The sequence below is a fragment of the Quercus suber genome, unplaced genomic scaffold (assembly GCF_002906115.3).
Source record: "Quercus suber isolate HL8 unplaced genomic scaffold, Cork oak 2.0 scaffold_659, whole genome shotgun sequence".
Lineage (NCBI taxonomy): Eukaryota > Viridiplantae > Streptophyta > Magnoliopsida > Fagales > Fagaceae > Quercus > Quercus suber.
In genome coordinates, this window is record NW_027070100.1 from 116,887 (window position 1) to 138,706 (window position 21,820).

General features: G+C 32.0%; 2 protein-coding genes and 1 long non-coding RNA gene across 4 annotated transcripts; 1 reads left to right on the forward strand and 2 right to left on the reverse strand.

Moving 5' to 3' along the window:
• Nucleotides 1–5,523: 5,523 nt before the first annotated feature.
• On the forward strand, nt 5,524–6,288 carry LOC112007630 (uncharacterized). Its single transcript, XM_024040002.2, has one exon. It carries the CDS (start codon nt 5,576–5,578, stop codon nt 6,149–6,151), a length of 576 nt encoding a protein of 191 aa, XP_023895770.2. The 5' UTR covers nt 5,524–5,575; the 3' UTR covers nt 6,152–6,288.
• Nucleotides 6,289–8,185: 1,897 nt separating this feature from the next.
• On the reverse strand, nt 8,186–14,865 carry LOC112031482 (ADP-ribosylation factor GTPase-activating protein AGD12). Of its 2 annotated transcripts, none has more exons than XM_065765869.1 (9): nt 14,786–14,865; nt 12,711–12,792; nt 12,403–12,478; nt 11,480–11,643; nt 11,039–11,174; nt 10,691–10,807; nt 10,133–10,228; nt 8,539–8,820; nt 8,186–8,342 (listed from the first exon to the last, which is right to left on the reverse strand). In XM_065765869.1, exons 1-8 carry the CDS (start codon nt 14,835–14,837, stop codon nt 8,539–8,541), a joined length of 1,005 nt encoding a protein of 334 aa, XP_065621941.1. In that variant the 5' UTR covers nt 14,838–14,865; the 3' UTR covers nt 8,186–8,342. The 2 variants fall into 2 exon arrangements, with proteins under 2 accessions (XP_065621941.1, XP_065621942.1); XM_065765870.1 differs by lacking the exon at nt 8,186–8,342 and adding an exon at nt 8,912–8,964 and having other exon boundaries at nt 8,635–8,820.
• A 226-nt stretch (nt 14,866–15,091) lies between these two features.
• LOC136064294 (uncharacterized) lies at nt 15,092–16,513 on the reverse strand. The gene is made up of 2 exons (XR_010625934.1): nt 16,086–16,513; nt 15,092–15,187 (listed from the first exon to the last, which is right to left on the reverse strand). It is a non-coding gene; the product is annotated as an uncharacterized LOC136064294 (long non-coding RNA).
• Nucleotides 16,514–21,820: the final 5,307 nt, after the last annotated feature.

Genomic DNA, 21,820 nt, shown 5'->3' on the forward strand with positions numbered 1-21,820 from the left:
CTAGGCCCGCTATTGATACATTAGAAAACAAAAACGAAAAGTTGTAATAATAACTAATAAGTACTTATGGAGAAGGCATTCTCACTGCTATGAGAGTTTTCTCGAAAATGCTTTGTAAACTCCTAGCTCAAGTGGAATTTGTAGTATGATTTTCAAAGGCTTTGCCCCTTATTATCTTCATAATCTATTTAGTTGTATCTTTTACCAAGGTTGGCTCAATATAGTATTTTTAAAATAACTAACCGATACTTCTTTACATTTCTAATGAAGACATTTCAAGTTCACGCTTCAAATTCACTCTCCCCAACTATTAAATAATAATAATAATTAAAAATATATGATTAATTCACTTAATGGTAAATTGGGTTGGGATTTTTTTTTTTTTGGGAAAAATGCTAAAGCTAGTACAAATTATAATAGAAAAAACTTATAAATTGTGTGGCAATCTATGAGATTGGTGGAACTTCAGCATGGTAATAAAAGAATATTTGAATTATTTATTATAATTAGTTACACATCACTTTATAAAATATATGTAGTAAAATTTGTAATATCTTTAACATAACTATATATATATAATTAGTTACACATCAATTTACAAAATAGATGTAGAAAAAGTGAGCTCAATTTCTTTTATAAATAAATTTTTAAAAAAGACACTTATTGCCCCCACATTTGGAGAAGGTATTTCATAAGAGGGTCTCATGAGACCTCTTTCTCACAACATGTGACATTTGGATAATGTATATCATAAGTCATAAGGCCTCTCTCTCACATGTAAGATCCACATGTATAAAACTCACACATATTGTAAAAGAAATGTTTTATGAGACTGTCTACATTTGAGAGCCATTCTCTAGTATGAATTGTAGGCCATGGCCTAAGTAGCCTAACCTTAGGGCTCACACTATTTACTTCTATATCTAAACAAATGTAACTTAATACATATAATAATAATAATAATATATACATGCAATAGAATTTTAATCAATAAAATAAACAATATAGATTATATATATTAAATAGTAAAAAAAAAATACAGGAACTGCGGAACTAAATAAATATACTTACTCATCATTTTACACGAAATATTGTGGCCAATAAAGAGACTACTTTATTCTTCCCATTCATTCTTTTTGGATGATCCTTCTTCTTCTAAATGAGAGTGGGGAATAAAAACCACAATCAACTTCTCACTTTTTTATGTCCCACAATTATGCTAATTTAGAAACTTAAGGAGAATATGGTGGTGGGTAAGAAAAAGTGATAACTAAAAAAATCTCTCTAAATAGGATTTGAAGCTTGAACATACAAGCATTGCGGTACCTCTAAGCTATATGTTTAGTTTTATAACTAAAAAATCTCTCTAAATAGGATTTGAATTTTGAACCTACAAGCATTGCGGTACCTCCAAGCTATATGTTTAGTTTTACTTTTTATCATCTTGTTTTGTCTTGGAACCCCACATACTCAGTATTAGCACATTGTTCCTTTAACCACTGTGCTATTCCAGTTATGAATTTATGATAAAACTGTACTCCTACGTGTTGAAGAAAATTGTGCAGGAAATCGGATGAAAAAAATTAATGGGACTTCTAGAAGTGTCAGAAATATGGAAAATTATTAAAAGGAAATGCTCACGAATGCCCTTAGGGTACTAAACCACTGATTAGTAATCCATTTAAAGAAAGTTTTTATTGGAAATGAAAAAAAAAAAAGTAATTAATATTTTAACAACTTTTTTCATCTATTCTATATCTATCTATATCTATATCTATATATTACTAAAAGCTGAAGCGTAGCGTTTAATGCTGCTGCTCTCACGTTGCGCCACATCAGCTGCCACGTCATTTTCTTTTAAAAAAAATATAATTTTTCATTCAATTTTAAAATGGTTTTTACAATTTTCAGCCCTATAAATCCTAGCTCTATAAATGCAACCCACTACCTATTTATTTACTCCCACTATCTTCCTATAATTAATTTGTATAATTGATCCAGCCAACCTCTTATTTATTTAGTTCCACTATCAAGCCCAACCCAAAGCCTTTTCAGTTCAGCTTAAAAGGAAAAAGAAATTAAAAATATCAAACATTCAAGCCGGTTTGGAAAAAAGAAAAAGAAAAAGGGGGAAGCGTTTAGGGTTTTGCGTGACCAAATAGAAAGCAGAGAGAGAGTTTGAACTATGTAACGTAGAGGGAGAGAGTTTGAACTATGTAACGTAGAGGGAAGCTTAAAGGGAGGAAAAAAAAAAAAAAAAAAACATGTTGAAGCCTTTAGGTATTGCCTGAGAAAACAAAGAGTTTGAAAGCTACCCACCTTCTTGCTCTACCGTTTTTCAGTAACGGCTGTCTATCTAATTTCCTTCCTCCCTTTATTCCTTTCCACACGGTTTATAAATACTGACAGAACCTCTCTGCTTTGGTTGGGGTATCTCTACATCTCAATTATTTTTTTTGGGTGCAAAACTTTTATGCTTTGTTTATATTAATATGAAACCTTTTTTTTTATTTTTTCGTTTGTTTGTGTTTGGTTGAGGTGTCTGCATTTGCTTATGTACACGCAAACTTTGGACTTTGCAGTCTTTTATTTTGCAGTAGAGTAAGTGTTCCATTGAGGATAAATTTTAATGCACTTTCTTGGGAATTAAACTTTGGTGATATACATATCGTTTTTTTTTATTAAAAAAATGTTGAGTGTAACTATTTTTGTTTAATTCTTTCTTCCTGTAGATTGGGAATATATTTTATCCTTGCTCATTCACAGTATTGGATTCTCCCAACATGGAATTCCTCTTTGGGCTGGATATGCTCCGGAAGCACCAGGTAGCATACTCTTTCTAATATCTGATGTACCTTTTCATTTTCTTGGTTCTAATTGATGTTATTTAGGTTTGTTATTCTTTTTTGACTTAGTCAATAATCGCATTGCATTATAGATTTAGAGGATAATGTTTTGAGAGTTGGTGGTGGAGAAGTTTCTATACCATTTTTGCAAGGTTGGCCTTCTAATCATTTTTGCAAGTTTCTGTACCATTTTTGCCTGAATGTTGTTTCAATAGTACTATAATTTTACAGCCAAAAAAACTATTTTATTTTACCTTGGTTTATTTGGAAATATCTCAGGTCTCATTTTTTTTAATGTGTTGTGGCTTATTGGAAGAATGTAAAACTCTGAAGTAGTGAAGTATAAAGTGTTGGTGGCATGTCTCATCCATTCCAAGGGGATTTAAAGGTGAGTTTTCATCTCTCTCGATTGCTTATATTCCATGACTGAGGGAAGTAGTTTGATAGTGGTATATTGGAGTTTGAGTGATTGTTAGGAGTGGGTATGGCCGGATTTTAGGGAGTCATTGGATGTCAAGTATGTGAGTTTCTATTGTATTTTAGACTAAATACAAGTATATGGTGAATTAGGGAAAATTTTTATTAAATAGATAAAATTGAGCATGGAAGCCCAATATAGTGAAGTAAATGAAAGTTAACGCTTGTAGCTTTAATTTAAATCAAGTTTTGGACCTGATTTTTTCAGGGGGAAAAAAAAAAATCTATCACCTTACATTAATATTAATAAATTTTGAATTAAGATTGTGAGTTGCTTTCATTTGAGATTGCCTGAATGTCGTTTCAATAGTGCTAAAAACAAAGTAGATATTATACCATAACTGAAATAAAATGATCTATTCCGCGTGGGTTTGCAACTAGTTTTCCATAAAAGTGATATCAAAATTTTCCTAAAATGAATTATTAACAAGTGCCCTTAGCATGACCCATTATTAAATACTTTGAAGTACTATAAATGCGTACTCTCCTCTCTCACATGAATTGTGAGTCCCATTATGAATTTAATTAGTGAGACCCATAATTATGTAAGGGAAAGGAGTATATATTTATGGTACTCCAAGAATATTCTATAATTACCCTAAAAATATTATCCTTAAAAGCAATACTAGTCATCATTCGAAAGAGTTTGTTTTCAAGTTACAAGCAATTTATCTCCAAAGTGTAATAAAATTACAGACAACCAATATGAAGTTTTTTCTTAAAGTTTTCATATAAAACTATGTATTTTAGTAAAATGGTGAATAAAAATGAAATTTGAACTGCTTCTATTTCAAGCTCTTAATTTATAGACAATGAATAGTTGCAATTGAAAGATATTAACACTTCATTTAAATTGGTAACCTTTTTTTATTTAAATGAATTTTCATAAGGCACATTGTTAATTCATAATTTTTTTAAAAAAGTTTTATCTTATTAAATGATTTTTTATTTATGTATGAGAAAAAATTTCATTAATTATGGTCCAATGGATGTCATCTTATCTTAGTAAAATTAAAAATCAAGTGTGTCATAAGACACATACATGTTCTAGAGTCACATGTCCATAAATTCATACAGTTTTTTTTATTTACTAGTATTTGTGTTATTTTACAAAGTTTTATAATCTTTCCATGTAAAACTTATTTATTTATCTACTTCATTTCTCTACCATAATTTAGAATAGATTTATAGTAGTTTGCAATTTACACTTTTAAAAATCAATGCATACATTTACTTATGAATTTTTCTTTTTTTAAAAAATAACTACTATCTTCTATGTAATATCCTTTTTCTTTTTCCTTTTAAAAGCAAAAACAAAATAACTCTTATCTTCTTTGTCATTTTTTTTTCTCTCTTCCTTTTAAAAGCAAAAACAAAATAACTCTTATCTTCTTTGTCTTTTTCTGTTCTCTCTTCCTTTTAAAGGCAAAGACAATTTTGCTAAATCCTTGTTGTTGATTACATTCAAGTATCTCTCACACATGGCATATATATGTTCTATGCCACCATGTCATGTACATTTGTATCAGTTAATGTGATTAAATTCAATTATCTCTCACATGTCACATGTGACCCTATTCCATGCCACCATGTCATGTGCATGTGCATATGTATCAATTAATGGTTTAATAAATTAACTCTGTACATGTGATTCAATAAATCAAAGTAGATGTACATGTGTATGTAATTGTAATTCAAAGAGTTGATTTAGTGATTCTTAAGGTTTCACAAAATTCATGAAATTTTAGATTTGAAAATTTAAGAACACCCTCCTTAAATTGACAAAAAAATAAATGTCAATGTACCCTCCATAAGTCCTATTTGATAATTTTTTTTTTTTTAAAGTGTAAATTCCCCGACCAAAAGAAAAAGAAAAATGTGAATTAAGCTTTGACATCTTTTTTTTCTTTAATTTAACAAAGAGAAACTGCCCTGGTACTATACCTACAAATCAGCAATCAAATTTGGCATCGATTCGATACATAACTTCCATGTGAAGACTGAACCCACCAACCCTTAAACAAGACAATCTATAGTACAAGTTGTAGTTGTAAAAACTAAAAAAGTGAATAAAAAACAACCCGACCAAAAAGAAAAATGTGAAAACAGTAATATCTTGGGTCGTGGGTCTTTTATCAATGTTGATTTTAGCAGTAAAAGACAAATAACGAAGCGGCGATAGATTGAACAGTAGTAGACCCTTTTTTTTTTTTTTTTTTTTTTTAAAAAAAAAAAAAAAAAAAAAAAAAAACATGGTGTGTTTTAGAGGAGGAGTGTCTACGGTGATGATCGCTATCTACGGGCCGTTGATCTTGATGACCATGACCATGATGAACGCTGACCATTCAGAATCCCACGAATTGCGACCGTCGGATCACGGGCTGGAGTACCAGACCAACACTCCCAGCTCGTCAGACTCGGAGAAGTCACCGCCGCCGGAGATGATGTCGTTTTTCGGCAATTCTTCTTCTTCCTCGTCTGACGTGGCAATGCCCAAAGCCCTGAATTCCAACTCCTCCGCCGCCGACGACGGCGACACGTCGTGGTGGGGCAACAACGGTGGTCACGGTGGCGGCGGGAAGAGTAAAGACCACGTGAGGGACGTGTTGTTGATTGGCAGTGTAGCTTGTGGTTTAACAGGTGTCGTTTTGTTAGTGGTTTCTGCTTTGCTTTATATCTTCAAGTTTCGAAAACAAAGATCGCCGCTGCCACTGCCACAACAACCACCACCACCACAACTAGCACTGCCATCGTCAGCAACATTATCTTGTCATGATAATAATGATAGTGGTAATAAACTACAAATAGTGGTCCGTGATTCTTATTAAATTCTGCTTTCTTTTTACTTTCAATTTTTTTAATGTTTAATGTTTTGGTAGTGTGCTAATTCTATGTGCCACGTTATGTAAAGTGAAACAAAGACTATAATACTATAATAATAAGTTACATATATATCTTTTTGGTACTTATGTGTTAAGGAATGGTCATATTTTAGTATGCTTAGTTGGTTGGACTTGGACATCAATTGTTGAGATCAGGACACTGGTTTTTGGATAAAACGACATTGTCATAAGTTGTTTTTGTTTAGAATACCTAATTGAGTCCAAATGAGCTTTTTTCTTTTTCTTTTTCTTTTTTAATTTAAATTTATAATATATGCATTATAATAATTGTTCATTATTATTAAACCAAGATGTTAATCGATTTCTTTTCTATGTAGTTGAGATTTGATTTTAAACATCTTATTCGATAACAGAAAATTTACTTGTTGAGCTAATCGAACCCATAAGTTAATTTTCCACTTGAATTACTAGTAAAGGTAAATTGATTTTCCAACAATGATGACGAAACATGGGTGTTACTCCATTATCATGTACTTTTGTCATGATTTGTAAATCTTTTTCGTGATCTTGAATTTTTCTAGGTGGAGAAGAACTTTATAATGAGAGACTAATCTTGTAAAATTTAAGCTCAAGGGTCGTGTTCTACTACCCTTTGAGTAAGAAAACAAAATTATTGAAAGCATCTAATAATAGTAAGAGTTGAAATCATGGGAGATCCGTGAAGTTCAAAACTTAGTTGGTAGGACTTGATGAAAGTGTTTTGTCATTTGGTCAAAAGTAAAAGATGAGTTTACCTTTTTTATAATTTTACCAGATATATAATGCTAGTGTTGTAGGTATCTACCGTCCTTAACATTCGGTCAGACTCTTATCTACCGCATAGAAATGTTCCAGCTAACGCCTAACAATTAGAAATTGTCGGTTGCTATGGTTTGATCCAGCTCAACTTGTTGACTTGGATAATGCCTTTTTTGATACACTGCCTAAACTAGGAATTAACTCAATTAAGGTTTCATTTTTCTATTTAGCTCAGCACATAAAAAACAAACAAATAAATCTCATTTCCAAAAGAAAAAACAGATATATATTCCCTTGTTCAAATTTTTAGATTATTTCTAATAGATGGGGTGAGAATGCTAATAGACTTAAGGAGTGATATAACATATTTTTTGGGGGAAACTTTGATAGAGATGCAACATTCTAATATCTATAAATAAATAAAAGAGAAAATGGATTTGTAGCAAGGACAAAACTTAGCTCTAGTGCTCTGGCGCACTTGCACTAGAGCTAACACGATACAAACACGTGTCCAATTTTTGTCACGTGTCCGTATCGTGTTGGCTTCAATGCACTAGAGCACTGGAGTTAAGCCTTGCCCTTGCAACAAAATACACACGTTTGGATGGCTAATAAAGCTTAGCTCTAGTGCTCCATTGCACTAGAGCCAACATGATATAAACACGTGTCCAATTTTCGCCACGTGTCTGTATCATATGGGTTCCAATGGACTAGAGTACTAGAGCTAAGCCTTACCCTTGCAGCAAAATACACACATATGGGGGGCTAATAAAGATGAAACCTAGTATTATCTTTATCCACAACCGAGTCTCTGAAACAAATGAGATCATTGCCAAGGTTCTAGATCAAATAGAAGATAATGAAATGTTCAATTTTCGTTTTTCCCAAATGATTACTAAAGTATGGATGAAATTGATAGTGTAACCAGTTTCATTATGTTTACCTATGTTTTCAACCATTCTTTTGTTGCCATCTTCTAAAGAATTTAACTTTGAGATCGTACCTTACCTACTTCTTGTGTCACATCTGGTAATACCATAAGTTATATAATAGTGGTACTCACTTAATGGTAGTTTTCACTTGTCCAATTTTCAAAAGATTGAATGCACGTTGAAGTAGCCAAAGCTCTCAAACAGCTGGCAACGGCAACAGTTCATGTTGGAACCATTTAAAGCAATGTACCTTTCAGGGGAAGCAGATAACACGTGGTGCAACACATCATGATATAATGAGATAATGTAATATAATCATTTACAAGCAACTAAACTCACACTGCTTTACATTTTGTTGTATGAATATTAAGTTCCAAGCGGATGATATATATTCACAATGTTTTCGTGACGGCCACACCTGTGAGGCTTACAAAGTTCGGACAAACCTATACAAAGTCGTGTGTATTGATTTGTGTCACTCATACAAATTTGATAGCAAAAAGAAGGAAAAAAAAAAATTCAAATGAACAAATACAAGTGAAAGAAGACAGAGTACTGTATCATTCCATATGAGTAACACAAATCAATATTACAAAATTTTTTATTAAAAGCAATGGGGAAGAAAAAAGAATAAATATGTACCTATTGATCAAGTGGCATCCACTCTAGTTCTAGATCTAGTTCTCCGCATTCCACATTCTGAAGCTTAAGAGACACCGCCTGTTTCACCTTGCCATCAATAATGTTGACGGTGCTATCATCCTTAAGGGCATTGTCATGTGATTTCAGCCATTTCCCAATCTGCATGTTTCCAAACATCCCTGCATCTCCAAATGCTATTGCAGATGTTATCAGGGGCTGGAGATCGACCTCTGCTTCTCCCATGATATCATCAGATGAAAATGTGTCGTGATCAAACACTCGCTGCAACATGGAAAGTCAAAAGGTCAGATAAACTGTCATATAAGATATAACATTGTCACTTCAAGTTATTAAATTATTTGCTTATTCTAACACTAGCCCTCCACAAAGCACTGGCACATGGTACATGGCTTGCTTCCTTTCTATCTGTTATTTATAAATAAGATGGTCAGTGCCTATTTGACATTTTGACTACTCAAGGAAGAAAATTGGGGAGAAAATGAGCAAGCAAAAGAAAAAGACCAACTATTTAGGCAGAAAATAGTTTGGGTATGAAACAAAGCGAAAGTGCTTAACAGTAATTCTATGAATTAGTATAGAATTATAGATACGAAAACTAGCCCACATACTTCTAAACAAAGTAACAAACCCTAATTTGAATGCTTAACGGTAGTACATACTATGAGCACCAGCATAAATTTGATTTTTTAAGGGTAATATAGTAATATAAGTGGGATTGACATCCTTACACATCCAACCTCTATTTTATAACTACAACATCCACTATCAACCAGATTCTATGCAAAGTAAAAACTGTCTAGACTAAAATTTATGGTGTGCAAGCATAAGAATGAGCTGACAGATCGAAAAGGTAAGGTAGAAAGTATGTACCACTGCTTCTAGTTTTACATTGTTAGAGAGATAATATTGTTTTAGTATCATTGCATTCTGATCTTATAGAGGAGTCTATAATATCCTAGCGGTGAGTTGTCTCCCATATATGTGGAATATAGAGTCAGAGGGCTGTACCATATTTTCAGCTCCTCTTTTTGAATATTCACTCTTGAATTCTCTTCTTACTACTCCTCACTAACATGGTATCAAAGCAGGACTGAACATTTCTGGTTCATCCTTTTCTGCTCACTAACATTCAAAAATAATAATTCTACACACAAAAGATGGCATATGAATTACATATACAAACTACAAAGAACTACCACAATGTCTGGAACTGAAAAAGAACAGTGGATGGCACATTTCTATAGGGTCTTAAGTGGTAGATTGATTGGTTACAGATTAACTGGAGACAACGCTAATGCAATTGGCATACATTGAACTGATTGGTTACATATCAATTCCTTTAGAATGTAACATTTGCATAGAGAATTGAATCCCACCTGGCCACTTCCCCCCTACCCCACTATCTACTGACTAAAAAAAAAACGTTGCATAGAGGAATTAAACTTTATAGCTGAAAATTTAATGGATCAAAAAGCTTGGGAAGAGCTCAACTTTGGGAAAATGAAATCCATAATGGAATAGAAAGAAAAATTACTTGAAATGGTAATGAAGAGCAAGGAATAGACAAGCTTACCAACTTCAAGGGTCCAAAATGCTGAGGAACAGACAGCATGAGTTCCTCATTCCAGACTGGATTCAAGTTGCTCTTTATTATAGTTGTCTGAACAGTCTAATAGCATCAACACCACTTATTATCATTAGGGGGAAAAAATCATCAACCTGTGAGCTATGTATTTTGAATAATGAATACATCAAAATGAAGATATATGTTCTGCCGTTTTAGCAGGAATTTTAACCATTATCGACCTAATATGACTTCTAATATCAGAAAGTTCTCAACAACACCACCAAACACAGACAAGTCAACTAAGCCTTAATCCCAACTAAATGGGGTAGGCTACATGAGTCCATGGATGCACTCAACTCCATCTAGGGCCACACCAGCAATTAACTGTCTAAAAATCATGTACACACATGCAAATACATTTGTGTGCGTGTGTGCGTGTGTGTTGTATTTATGTTCAAAAACTAATCAACAAAACCTGAGTAGACTTTACAATTTTATGTTCCAAGGGTTGGGTTGTTCGCCCAATACCCCAAAGATAAAAGTGAAAAAGGACCGGTGACTAACCTGCTGCCCAAGAGTCAATATAACGTAAGGATCACTTGTCATCATATCTCTGATAGCTAAATTTGTGCCTTTTATCACTTTGACCTTCAATAGTCCAATAAATTCTACCATTCCTTCCTGGTACAATTTTTAGGATCAGATAAACTAAAGTTACTCACACAATTTAAAAATTGTCACATCAGACACCTGCCCAATAGAAATTTCATATAATTTGGATACTGACTAAGCCTGGAATTATGGTCCCCATACAAGTTTATCTGACTAATCCTTCTCTTCCTAACGACTTGAATTTACACCTTTGAATTTAAGTCAACAACTGCACGAAGAAGAAAAGGTTAAGAAAGTTACCGAATTATGAGAAGAATTTGACCGAAAACTATCCATAAGCTTTCTAGAAAAACTTGACTTGAGAGAGCCTTTCTCAGAAGGAAGTGACACAATCCGCAGGCTAGGTTTCAAAAATTCTTGAAGCTCATACTTAGCCCTACAAGGAAGAAAGTAATTAAGTGAATAACACCCTAAGAGCCTGTGATATGCCCAAAAATTGAACATGCTCATCCAACCTGCCATATTAGTAATTAACTGTAGAATCATGAAAGTCTAATGGTAAAAAAAAAAAAAAAAGAGTATGAACAGGACAAGGCAGTACACTGGTAGGACAAGTAGGATGGTTATGGTATATCCATCCAAGTGCCTTGCCCACCTAGTACAGGGCAACCAAACACACAGAGATGTCTCAGAAAAGTGTCACACAGATGTATGCTTAAAAAATTACAAATCATGTCTAACCGGATGAATTTTGCACGCAGCTCATGACTGGCATCTGGTCCAGGCTTTTCATATCCTCCAGGGACAAAGGCCTCATAAATTGCATTAGCAGAAGAATTTCCTCCAACCTCAACCATCGATTCAATTTCATCATCAGACCATTCATCCAATGTCACAGACAAAACCTAAAAATACCAAATTAATTTCGTTCAGAGAAAAGTATGTTTATGTGCATGTGTGGGACTTAGGAGAGAATAAAAACACTTGAGCACCAAAAAAAGAACATGTTACCCATTATTGAATAAAGACTGAACTTGCCTGTAAGAATTGACAAAGTGGCTAAATATATACATCAAATTGGAAATTATCAACATAAAAATAAAAACTAAGCAATCAAAAGCAAGTAGATTCCACCACATAGAATAATCATAACTATCAACCATTTAGTTAGAAATAACTGAAATGTTTTTCTGAACTGGTAGAAATGCTACATTAATGGGAAAAAAAATTAAAGGTGGTTAATCCCTCCTAAATTAACAAAATATAAGAAAATGTAAAGCAAGGTAGATTTGTTTGGTAGGAGAAACAAAAAATAACCATCCTACAAAACTTTTATTTCCTTGATCTCTATTTTTTTTCACATGCATAGACAATTTAAGCTTAGTAAAGAAAAAAAAAAAATAACCATGACCATTCAATGAACCCTAAAAAAGTGTTCAGGGTGTGGGTCAATGATTAGACTCTGGGTTGACCCAGGTTGACCAATGGCATTAGCATGATGCCAAAAATCTCTCCTTAGTTAATTAAACTAAAATGTGCAATAAGTTCATACGTCCAGTAGATATCATATCACATGTGGCTATAGCCTATAGGCAACTAGTTGCCTTTTATGTTTATAATTATTGTGAGAACAATATAGTAAAAGGTTATTTGGGAGCAATTACCTTTGATATATGGGTACCAAGGCTCCTGTGCACACCACAACATTTCAAGCATATAAAAACTCCAATATTTGCTGACCTGAAAATGAATTTATAACCAATTCCTCAACAAAAGAAGATGATAAAGCAAAAAAAAAATGTGTTTCATGACTAGAATGACTTGCACAATTCATGCACACAATGTCGATTAAAAGATGACACCCAAAACCCTCTCCTTTTAATGCTTATTCTCAAGCATGAAATATCAGTTGTGACAATACACACATGACATGTATGGTTAACAAACAAAAGTGTCAAGGTGGAGAACTTACGCCCATTTAGGATCTGGGGCACCACAATCAGCACAATAACGATTATCTTTTTGAAGCAATAAATCTTTTAATCTTTTTTTACCTGTACAAGAAAATATAAATAATAAGCAAGTTGTACAAAAAGATATTTGATGCAGTCATGGAAGACTAGTTTGTTGCTACATTGGAATTTTTTTTCATTTCAGATTTATTTTATTTGGTCAATATGTGAAGTACAGTTGAAGCAAAGGCCACATAGTTTAAAAGGTCTAGTTATAAGTATTGTAGGGTTAAAACAATTTTTAAGTTGGACTTTTATTTTATAAGCAATAGTTAGTTTTGCATGTAGGGATGAAACTGTAAATTTGTAAATCCTGCAAATTTGGGTATTTGGGTAATTTATTGAGTACAGAATTATCTAGGAGATTCTACAGAATTATCTAGGAGATTCTAAGTATTTTAGGTTTATTACATTGAATAAAAGTTATTTTTTACTAACTTATTGACTAGTAGGACTAGGAGATCTAATTCTGTTTGGAAAACTTAAGCTCTAGGGGCTATATAAGAGTATCATTGTACTCAAATCAGAGATGGAGTTGAATAATAAGAATTGATGATTTAGTTATGAAAGACACGCATATCCTAGCGTGATTTTTCTCCTTATTTCCTTTCTTCTCTTTCTCCTTCTCATTTTCATGACTGTTCACAGTTACTATTCAGATAGCCCCGAACATAATAAATTTCTCTCCACTTCTTCCTTACAACCACAAAGCGAGCCCTTCCTCTTACTTAATAAAACCCTGAAACTCCATATACTTTCTCTATCAAATAGCCATCAAATAACTCATCAAACTTTCCTTTAAATCCCAAACACAACCACTACCTAGAATTTCAAGCAACTTAGTTGCATCAAGGAATAGCATTCTTGCCTTTTTCCGCATCATCAAGCTCTAGTCAACGAGCACTAGATTTTTCTTCTACCACTCTTAACCCTAGATCCACTAATTCTCCTAATACTAAATCCACCACAAGCACACATAGATAGATTCCTTAATTTGTCCTCATCTTTTCCAGATATTTTCATGTTTTATTCTAAAAAGGCTTATGAGCTAATACCATACCAAAAACACAATAAGGAGGGGTAGTTGCATACAAAGCCTTAAAAACTTAATTGAAAATATGTATAATGAAACAAGACAATAGCTACAGATTAGCCATCAGAATAGACTAGGAAGTATAAAATCTTTCAATTTATCAGAATTTTAATTTTCAACAGGAGAACAGAAGATGTACTAATGTGCACTAGTCTAGTGGCTGGTTCTTAAATAAAAGCTTTCTTATCAAAAAAACAGAAGATGTACTAAAAACTTGGCTTGTATCGAAGCTGATTTTCCATGGAAATGGTACAAAAGAGGTGGCAAAAAAGAAAAGAAATTATAGGAGGAAAATAAAATTATCAGTCACTCCTTCCTCTACAAGAGTACAACACCCTCAGTCAACAGCATTTAATTTAAAATTGTCAACTAGTAGCATAAAAATCCACCCCATGCTACACTCAGAGGCCCCTACATAGGTCTAATTATTTTTCATTTTTCAGGTGCTTGTCACTCTTGCTCTTTTCCCTTTTTTCTACCTCCTTTTTGCATTTTATGGATGAGTGACTGAAAATTGGTCATTGAGGAACTTCTTCAAATCATCAAAAAATGCAATTGTGTGAGCTACCACTCTACTATTATACAATCGACGTGCATATACTGATACAAAGATGCAATCATTACCATTGTAATGAGATATGAAAGTGCCAATACTCAAGCATATCTATGCTCAACAAGTCAAAATAATTAAAAATTTATAACTCCAGTGAATGGTACACCCTGTGTTGGGTGGGGGGAGGGGGGGAAAAAAGAAAAAGGAAAACACATACACTGACATGATCCCAACAATTTCTGAAATAGATGTTACAGTACTCACTAATTCCCTACAGTTACTGAAATAGATGTTACAGTTTAAAGGATGCATTACTTAGTATTGCTAAGGCTATCCAATCACTTAGAGCCCACTGATGATAGTAAAACACTAGAAAGTATTACAGATACCTGAAGCAGGCTTCCCAAAATCCAGTGATTTGTTAGTCATTGCTCTGCTCATAACTCACAATCATCCAACTTAACCTAGAGGGGGGGGGGGGGGGGGGGGGGGGGGGGGGGGGTGGAAGAAAACGGAAAACACACACACTGACATGATCCCAACAATTTCTGAAATAGATGTTACAGTACTCACTAATTCCCTGCAGTTACTGAAATAGATGTTACAGTTTAAAGGATGCATTACTTAGTATTGCTAAGGCTATCCAATCACTTAGAGCCCACTGATGATAGTAAAACACTAGAAAGTATTACAGATACCTGAAGCAGGCTTCCCAAAATCCAGTGATTTGTTAGTCATTGCTCTGCTCATAATTCACAATCATCCAACTTAACCTAGATCTTCCAAATAGCCTGGACAGCATGACCGAAAAAGGGAAAAGGAAAAGAACCCATATCATAAAAAAGAACCCATGTTAATTCTCAAAATTATAACTTTTTCAACAATCAATCAATAATTAGTCTGGATAAAACAGGATTAGCAGATTAGAATAACACAAACCTCCAAATAAACTTATTTCTAGATCATAGATATCAAATTGACATACATTTATCAAAATATATATATCAAATTGACCTATGAGAACAAAAACTCAAACATTGTAACAGAAAGTAGCTAAAGAAAATACCCAAACTAAGCAGTAACTCTCAAAACTGTGTCTGGGGTAGTGGAGATCAATAGCATGCAATCCAATTATTGAAACATTCACATCTATATCTTATTGAATCAATTAGTCAAACATATATCTCTTGTCTTGCTGCTGGGAAAACGGAGCTAGAATCTTATTAATTTCGACAGCTTTGGCAACCCAAAACTGACCAAAAAAAGAAAAACCAAGGCAACCCAGACCGGGTCAAAAGACTCAAAACGTAATCCTCACACTAGTGGAAGAATATATTTGATTTTGCTAAGGTCCCAAAAGATGGGAAATCCAATAGGACTCGATATTCAAGTATCATTCACAATCCTACGTTTTCTCAGCAGCCAAACCCAACAGAAAAAGAAAAAAACCAAAACTAAGATAAAGGATGATACAATGATGAAGGATAAATGGACAAAGGTTCAGAAAAAATTGATTTTTGACAAATAAAAAAACGTTCACATCACAGGTTTTAAATGATTGCCACCATTAACACCCACCAAGAATAAAAACACACACACACACACACACACAAAAGTCAGAAATGAATCAATGATGAAATATATTGAATGAAAGATCTGAATATATATAGAGACAGAAAGAAAATTCACCAGCGAGGAGTTTAAGGAAATGAAATGCCTGGGAGTTGAAATCCAAAGAGCCCTTTTGAGAAAAATAGAGAGTCGTGGAGGTGGTGGTAATGGTATTGGAATGGAATGTTCAGACCCTTAGGAGATAAAAACTCAGTTTTTGTTGGATATATAAAATATAAATGTGTTTTTTTTTTTTTTTTCTATTTATTTACTCTTACTTAATTTCGAAGAGTCAGAGGTGGGAAAATATAAAAGGACACGCACTGCACACACATATAATGATAATATTGTCAATGAAATGAAATAGTAATCAATGGAGCTTGGAATTGTTTTGTCCGCCTTGCTTTGAATCCCTTACCCACATGAAAATGATAGAAAAAAAAAAAAAGTACATATCATATCACCCAATTTACCATTTTCGGCATCTTCTAAGTTTGAAAAATGCCACATGGTGATGGTTGAATGGCCTTGTAAATAAAGATAAGGACACCTTAAAATCATACACACACTTTCAGTTTTTTTTTTTAGAAGTAGTTTCCCACTTGCAACAGCTTGGGTATCTCCTAGGTTGTCGTTGTAAATTCTAATACTTCAAAGATAAAGCTATGAATTTTCATTTTCATTTTTTTAAAATAATTTTTATATTTTTGTTCTCGAGTTTGACTTTTTTTTTCCTTTTTAGATATTAAAAACTTAGAGTATAAAATAAAAGAGTAATGCTACAGTCATAAACTATTTCACAATATTTTTACAAATTATTGATGTAGTCAATTTTTATTGGTTTTCATCTTAATTTACCATTAATATTACTTTTTCATTTACTAATAATCAATCATCACATCATCATTCTATAAATTTTTTTATAAAATAGTTTGTATCTCTAGCATTATTCAAAATAAAATACAAAAAAAAGTAGAACCATATTTATGACCAAGGCTTTAATTACAAAATATAACAAGTTAATAATAACAAATTGACACAGCTACGATTTTTATGACCCAAAATTTATTCCTTGACATATAGAATACCAATAGATCAAGTAAATCGAACTTGATAGTCAAATCAACTAATAATTTCTTCATTCTCAAAAAAATAATAATAATAATAATGATTTCGTGGGCCCAATTTGATTATATAAAAATAAAAATAAAAAAGTCAAACTTGAGAACAAAAATATAAAAATTATATATAAAAAAAAAATTGTAGTGAATGGGAGTTGTGTCAATTTGATTTTTTATAAAAAAGAAAATTAAAATTGATTTTCTAAAATAAATTGATTTTCCAAATCGTAATAAAATCAAAGAAAATCAAAATAGATTTTCAAAATCGTTGGTGGGTGACTTTAAAAAAAAAAAAATCAAATCAAATCAAATTGATAGTCAAATCAATATTTGACTTTTTTTTTTTATATAATTTTAATAGTTTTGTTCTCAAGTTAATAATAACAAATTGACACAGCTATGATTTTTTTTTTTTAACTCAAAAAAAAAAAAAGTGAATCGATTTCGATAAAAAAAGGAAAGCAATTTAAATAATAACAAAAAATTATCTACAAAATAAATTTTTTAAAAGAATCCATTAATGTTTTTTTAGAGGCATGTAGAAGAATCCATTGTTGACAAATGAATTGATATAAACTTTCCTTAAAAAAAAAATTCACGTAAGCCAAATTAAAAGTTATTTATAGAAGTTTTGAAATGAATTGGATAAGAGTGATGGATTTATAAATACTGTTGTTAATTATTAGATTTCAAACTCTAATTAAAGTTATAAAACAGCGTACATATACAGTCCAATTATCTATTTCTAGTGCTTAAACATAATCCCAAAATAATCCAATGTTATGTATTAATTAGGGTTAGTTTTTCATTTTTAGGAAAATTAATTAGGACTAGTTAGAACTAAATTTAGTACAAATCTACATGCATTTTCTAAATTTAAGAAAGAAATGTTGTGATAGTAGATAATTGCTTGGTATATAAACAAAAGACTTTATAAGGTTTCTTTATCAATTAAAAAAAAAAGATATCTTTATAAAATTGAAATACTTATCTTTAATATGATAAGTGCAAATTATAACTAATTAAATGGATTTTCAATAAGCATTTTGACATTTTATTTTCAATTATTTACTTCTTCTTTTTTTTCTTTTTCTTTTTTTGAGAGTTAGTATGTGACAAAAAGTTTGTATTCAATAATAAATTCTTAGCATATTTCAATTCCTTGCAAATCTAGTGGCACTACCTATTTTTAACATAACTGTGGGGCCTAAGAACTTGGGAACCTCGGCCCATTTTACATCCGGCCCAGGGCCCAAGCCAAGGAGGAAGGAGCGTTCGAGGACGAAGTACGAAGGTCTGAGCTGCTAGGAGCTCTGCCAAGGATGACCCTATTCTCAGAGGACCGAGACCAACATTAAGTAGGGGAGCAAGCCCAGGACAGGTTGTCACCTCCACACTAAATGCACTCACCTAACCCTCTGGCTGCACTAATGGAGATGTGACTTCTGGACATGGCAGCCTTGGTTACCGTGACTCACATGAGTACTGGTAAAGCGGTTGATGGGACAAACGGTCAGAAGAGAGGAGCGTGGATGATCAACAAGTGGAAGAGAGAGATTGTGAGAAAAAATGCTATATAAGGGGAAGAAACAGATGAACGTGGACGTGGGGGGGGGGGGCAAGGAGAAGGAGAGAGACCACTGTCAAACTCCTCAGATCGGTGCTGAGGAGCGACCTTGGAGGGTAACCCTGGTGCGCCAGCCTTCAATGGAGGGGAATTCTACATTAGGCGTTTTCTGTTTGCTAAAGCCTAGTTCTTGAACCCGCTCTCTACAAATTCATTGTAATGGGCCAACCGGGCTTGAGTCCACTTTCTCAACAATAAAAGTGCTCAAATTTGGTCCCTACAATAACTATTTATGATCTGTTAGCATAATTCATGGGTGTCTACTGTCTATATCTAAAATAATTCATGAGTGTCTATAGTCAAATCAACTTTAGCAACACTATAGGGTTGAAATAAATTTTCACTCTAATTTAAAATTCAAGGAGCTCTTGGATTTTTACTCAACTTAAACAATAGAACATAAAATTAATTTTTCTCAAAATTGAGATAAAATGATTAAAATACAAAACATGATCTCCATAATTAATAATAAAACTATTATTAAAAAAAAGTAGTGCATGTAGGCTGTAGCAAAAGTTATCCATTATACACAACTAAAAACTTATTAACGAGTGCTTTTAGAGTAATGGTTAATAAACTATTTTAGAAAAGTTTGACACGACTTTAATGATATATATATATATATATCAAAAAATCACTTTTTTTCTTATTCAATAAAAAATATCTAAAAATATTTTTTAAACCTATGCCCTTAAGGCATCTACTAACTTTTCCCATAATATAATATCTCCTCCATTATATTTGGCTTTTTATTCTCTACTTTTCTTAAATTTTCATTTTGCATAAAATTTTTTTCGTTATTTCTTAATTATATGTCCCCATCATTTTTTTACTCCTTGGAAGTTTTTAAACCTTTTTTTCTCAGCGCATGACCTATTTTTTTCTCTCCCCATAGAATTATTTTCACCTTTTCATGTTTTGACAATTTTTATTTTTTATATGTTTTTTGAACCGCACATTTTGACATTTGAACCAATTTAATGATAGTTAAATAATCTAAATTGAAAAGTCTAGTGCTCACATATTCGCATTTTATTTTTAATATATTATTTTAGAATAGAAGGACCGTTGTGGCCGTTTAACAAAAGTGTTCAGTTTTGTATTCATTGGTGAGTGGACACTTTGACAGTTGAAACTTGAAACCCTTAAATTCAAACAGGTTTTGTCATTAAGTTTTGCATAAATTGACTTTTTCGGTTTCCCTTGGAGCTGTAAAAATTGACCGCTCAACCAATCCTTGAAAGACAAAAATTATATTTCGTCGGCAAACTAAGCATCAACTATTTATATGTCTAATTGAATTTTGAGTAGTAGAAAAAAAAAAAGTTATAAATCGATGTAAAAGTGATAAGAAAATGATCATAATCTAGAATAGTTGTAGAAAAAGACTAAAAGTTGTAATTTAGTTTGTAATATTAAAATTACTCTAGATAAAGAAAGATGCGTTGCAATTTAAACCCATTAAATTATTTTTGCCAGGTGGAGATATGGGCTATGTGGATTGTGGATTATCCCCATCCAAAAAATATAAGAAAAGAAAAATGTGTGTGTTAACAAGGTTTCTATTAATAAACAATTTAAAAAACCTTTGATACCACTTTTATGGAAACTATAAAAATTTGTCCAAAAAATTTGATGTTTTTCCCTTTCTCATATGAAGTTTATAAAAGTATTTTCCAAATGAATGCCTTTAAAAAATCCATTAACTTCTATCTTTATTCTCAAAAAAGAAAAAGAAAAAAAGACATCCATTAACAAAATCATATATATACATACCCCATAAAAAATAAAAGGATAAAAAAAATTTTCCCCCGGTAAAATGCTATTTGGTATGTTGATGTTGTTAATTTGTTATTGTTACTACCCCTTAAATTTTTGGGTTTATTATTATTTATTTTTTTATTTATGGCATCAATATACTAAATGGAAATTATTAATGTGATCATATTTAGGTACATAAAACCCCTTCCTCGTTTTAAAGGGAGTATATCCTTTAAAAATGCTAACTCAACAATTAGAATACCAATTTAGCATTTTAAAGTCCAACTCAACAAATTTGCCAAACTTACCACTTTGGCACCCAGTGAACTCTCGCTAGCCCTAAAAAGATACAAAAATAATGTACCTTTGGTTGACCCCATCCTAATGGCTTTGTTTAAGAGGGATAAAATGAGTGGAATAGAATAGATTGAAATGATTTTTAAAGAATATTCTAGTTATTTCTTTTTGTAGGAGTTTGCTTGGAATAAATTTTATGGCTATGAGGAAATGAAATGGAACATTCATTTTTTTTTTAATGAAATAAAGGTCAAGTATCTATTATACTCAAATTTTGAGAAATTATAATAAAAGTTGAAGGGTACTAGTAAACTTACATATTTCTTCCGTTTTAATTCCTTCTTTCATCTCGGATAATTGAATAAGAAATTTGGAGTTTAATCTCCACCTACACTAAAAACTGATTGGTGTCTTGGTCTAATGATAAAGAGCTATCATCAGGAGCGAACGCCATTAGTTGAAACTATAAATAAATAAAAAAATTCATTCTTTCAAAAATCTCAAATATACTAGGAAAAAAAAAATGCATTATATTCATTTTCATTTCATCATTTTTTTTATGATATATGCTCATTCAATTTAATTAGGTTGTTCATATAAACTCTCCTTCATGAAAAATGATATTCTTCATTTGAAACTGACCTCTTTCATATTTTAAATTAAAATCTTATAAATCTAAAGGTATATAAACGGTTAAGTTATTTAAAATTTTAAATAACATAACAATATGTACACAGTTAGATTCAAGAAATAAAATTTTAACCATGAAACAGACACAGGTCATTTCCAATTAAATAACTTATCTCCATTTTCTAGTGAATTGAAAAAGATCACCTACATCTATTCATCTTCCCTCCCACATGGTGTAAATTGTTTGACGCATAAAAGAGGTAACACAACAAAGATAGCACGTGCAATTTGCACCAGAGACTGGAAGCATAATATTATAAACAGAACAGGACATAAAGTATTATATTGTAATTAAATTATAAAAGAATATTGAAAAG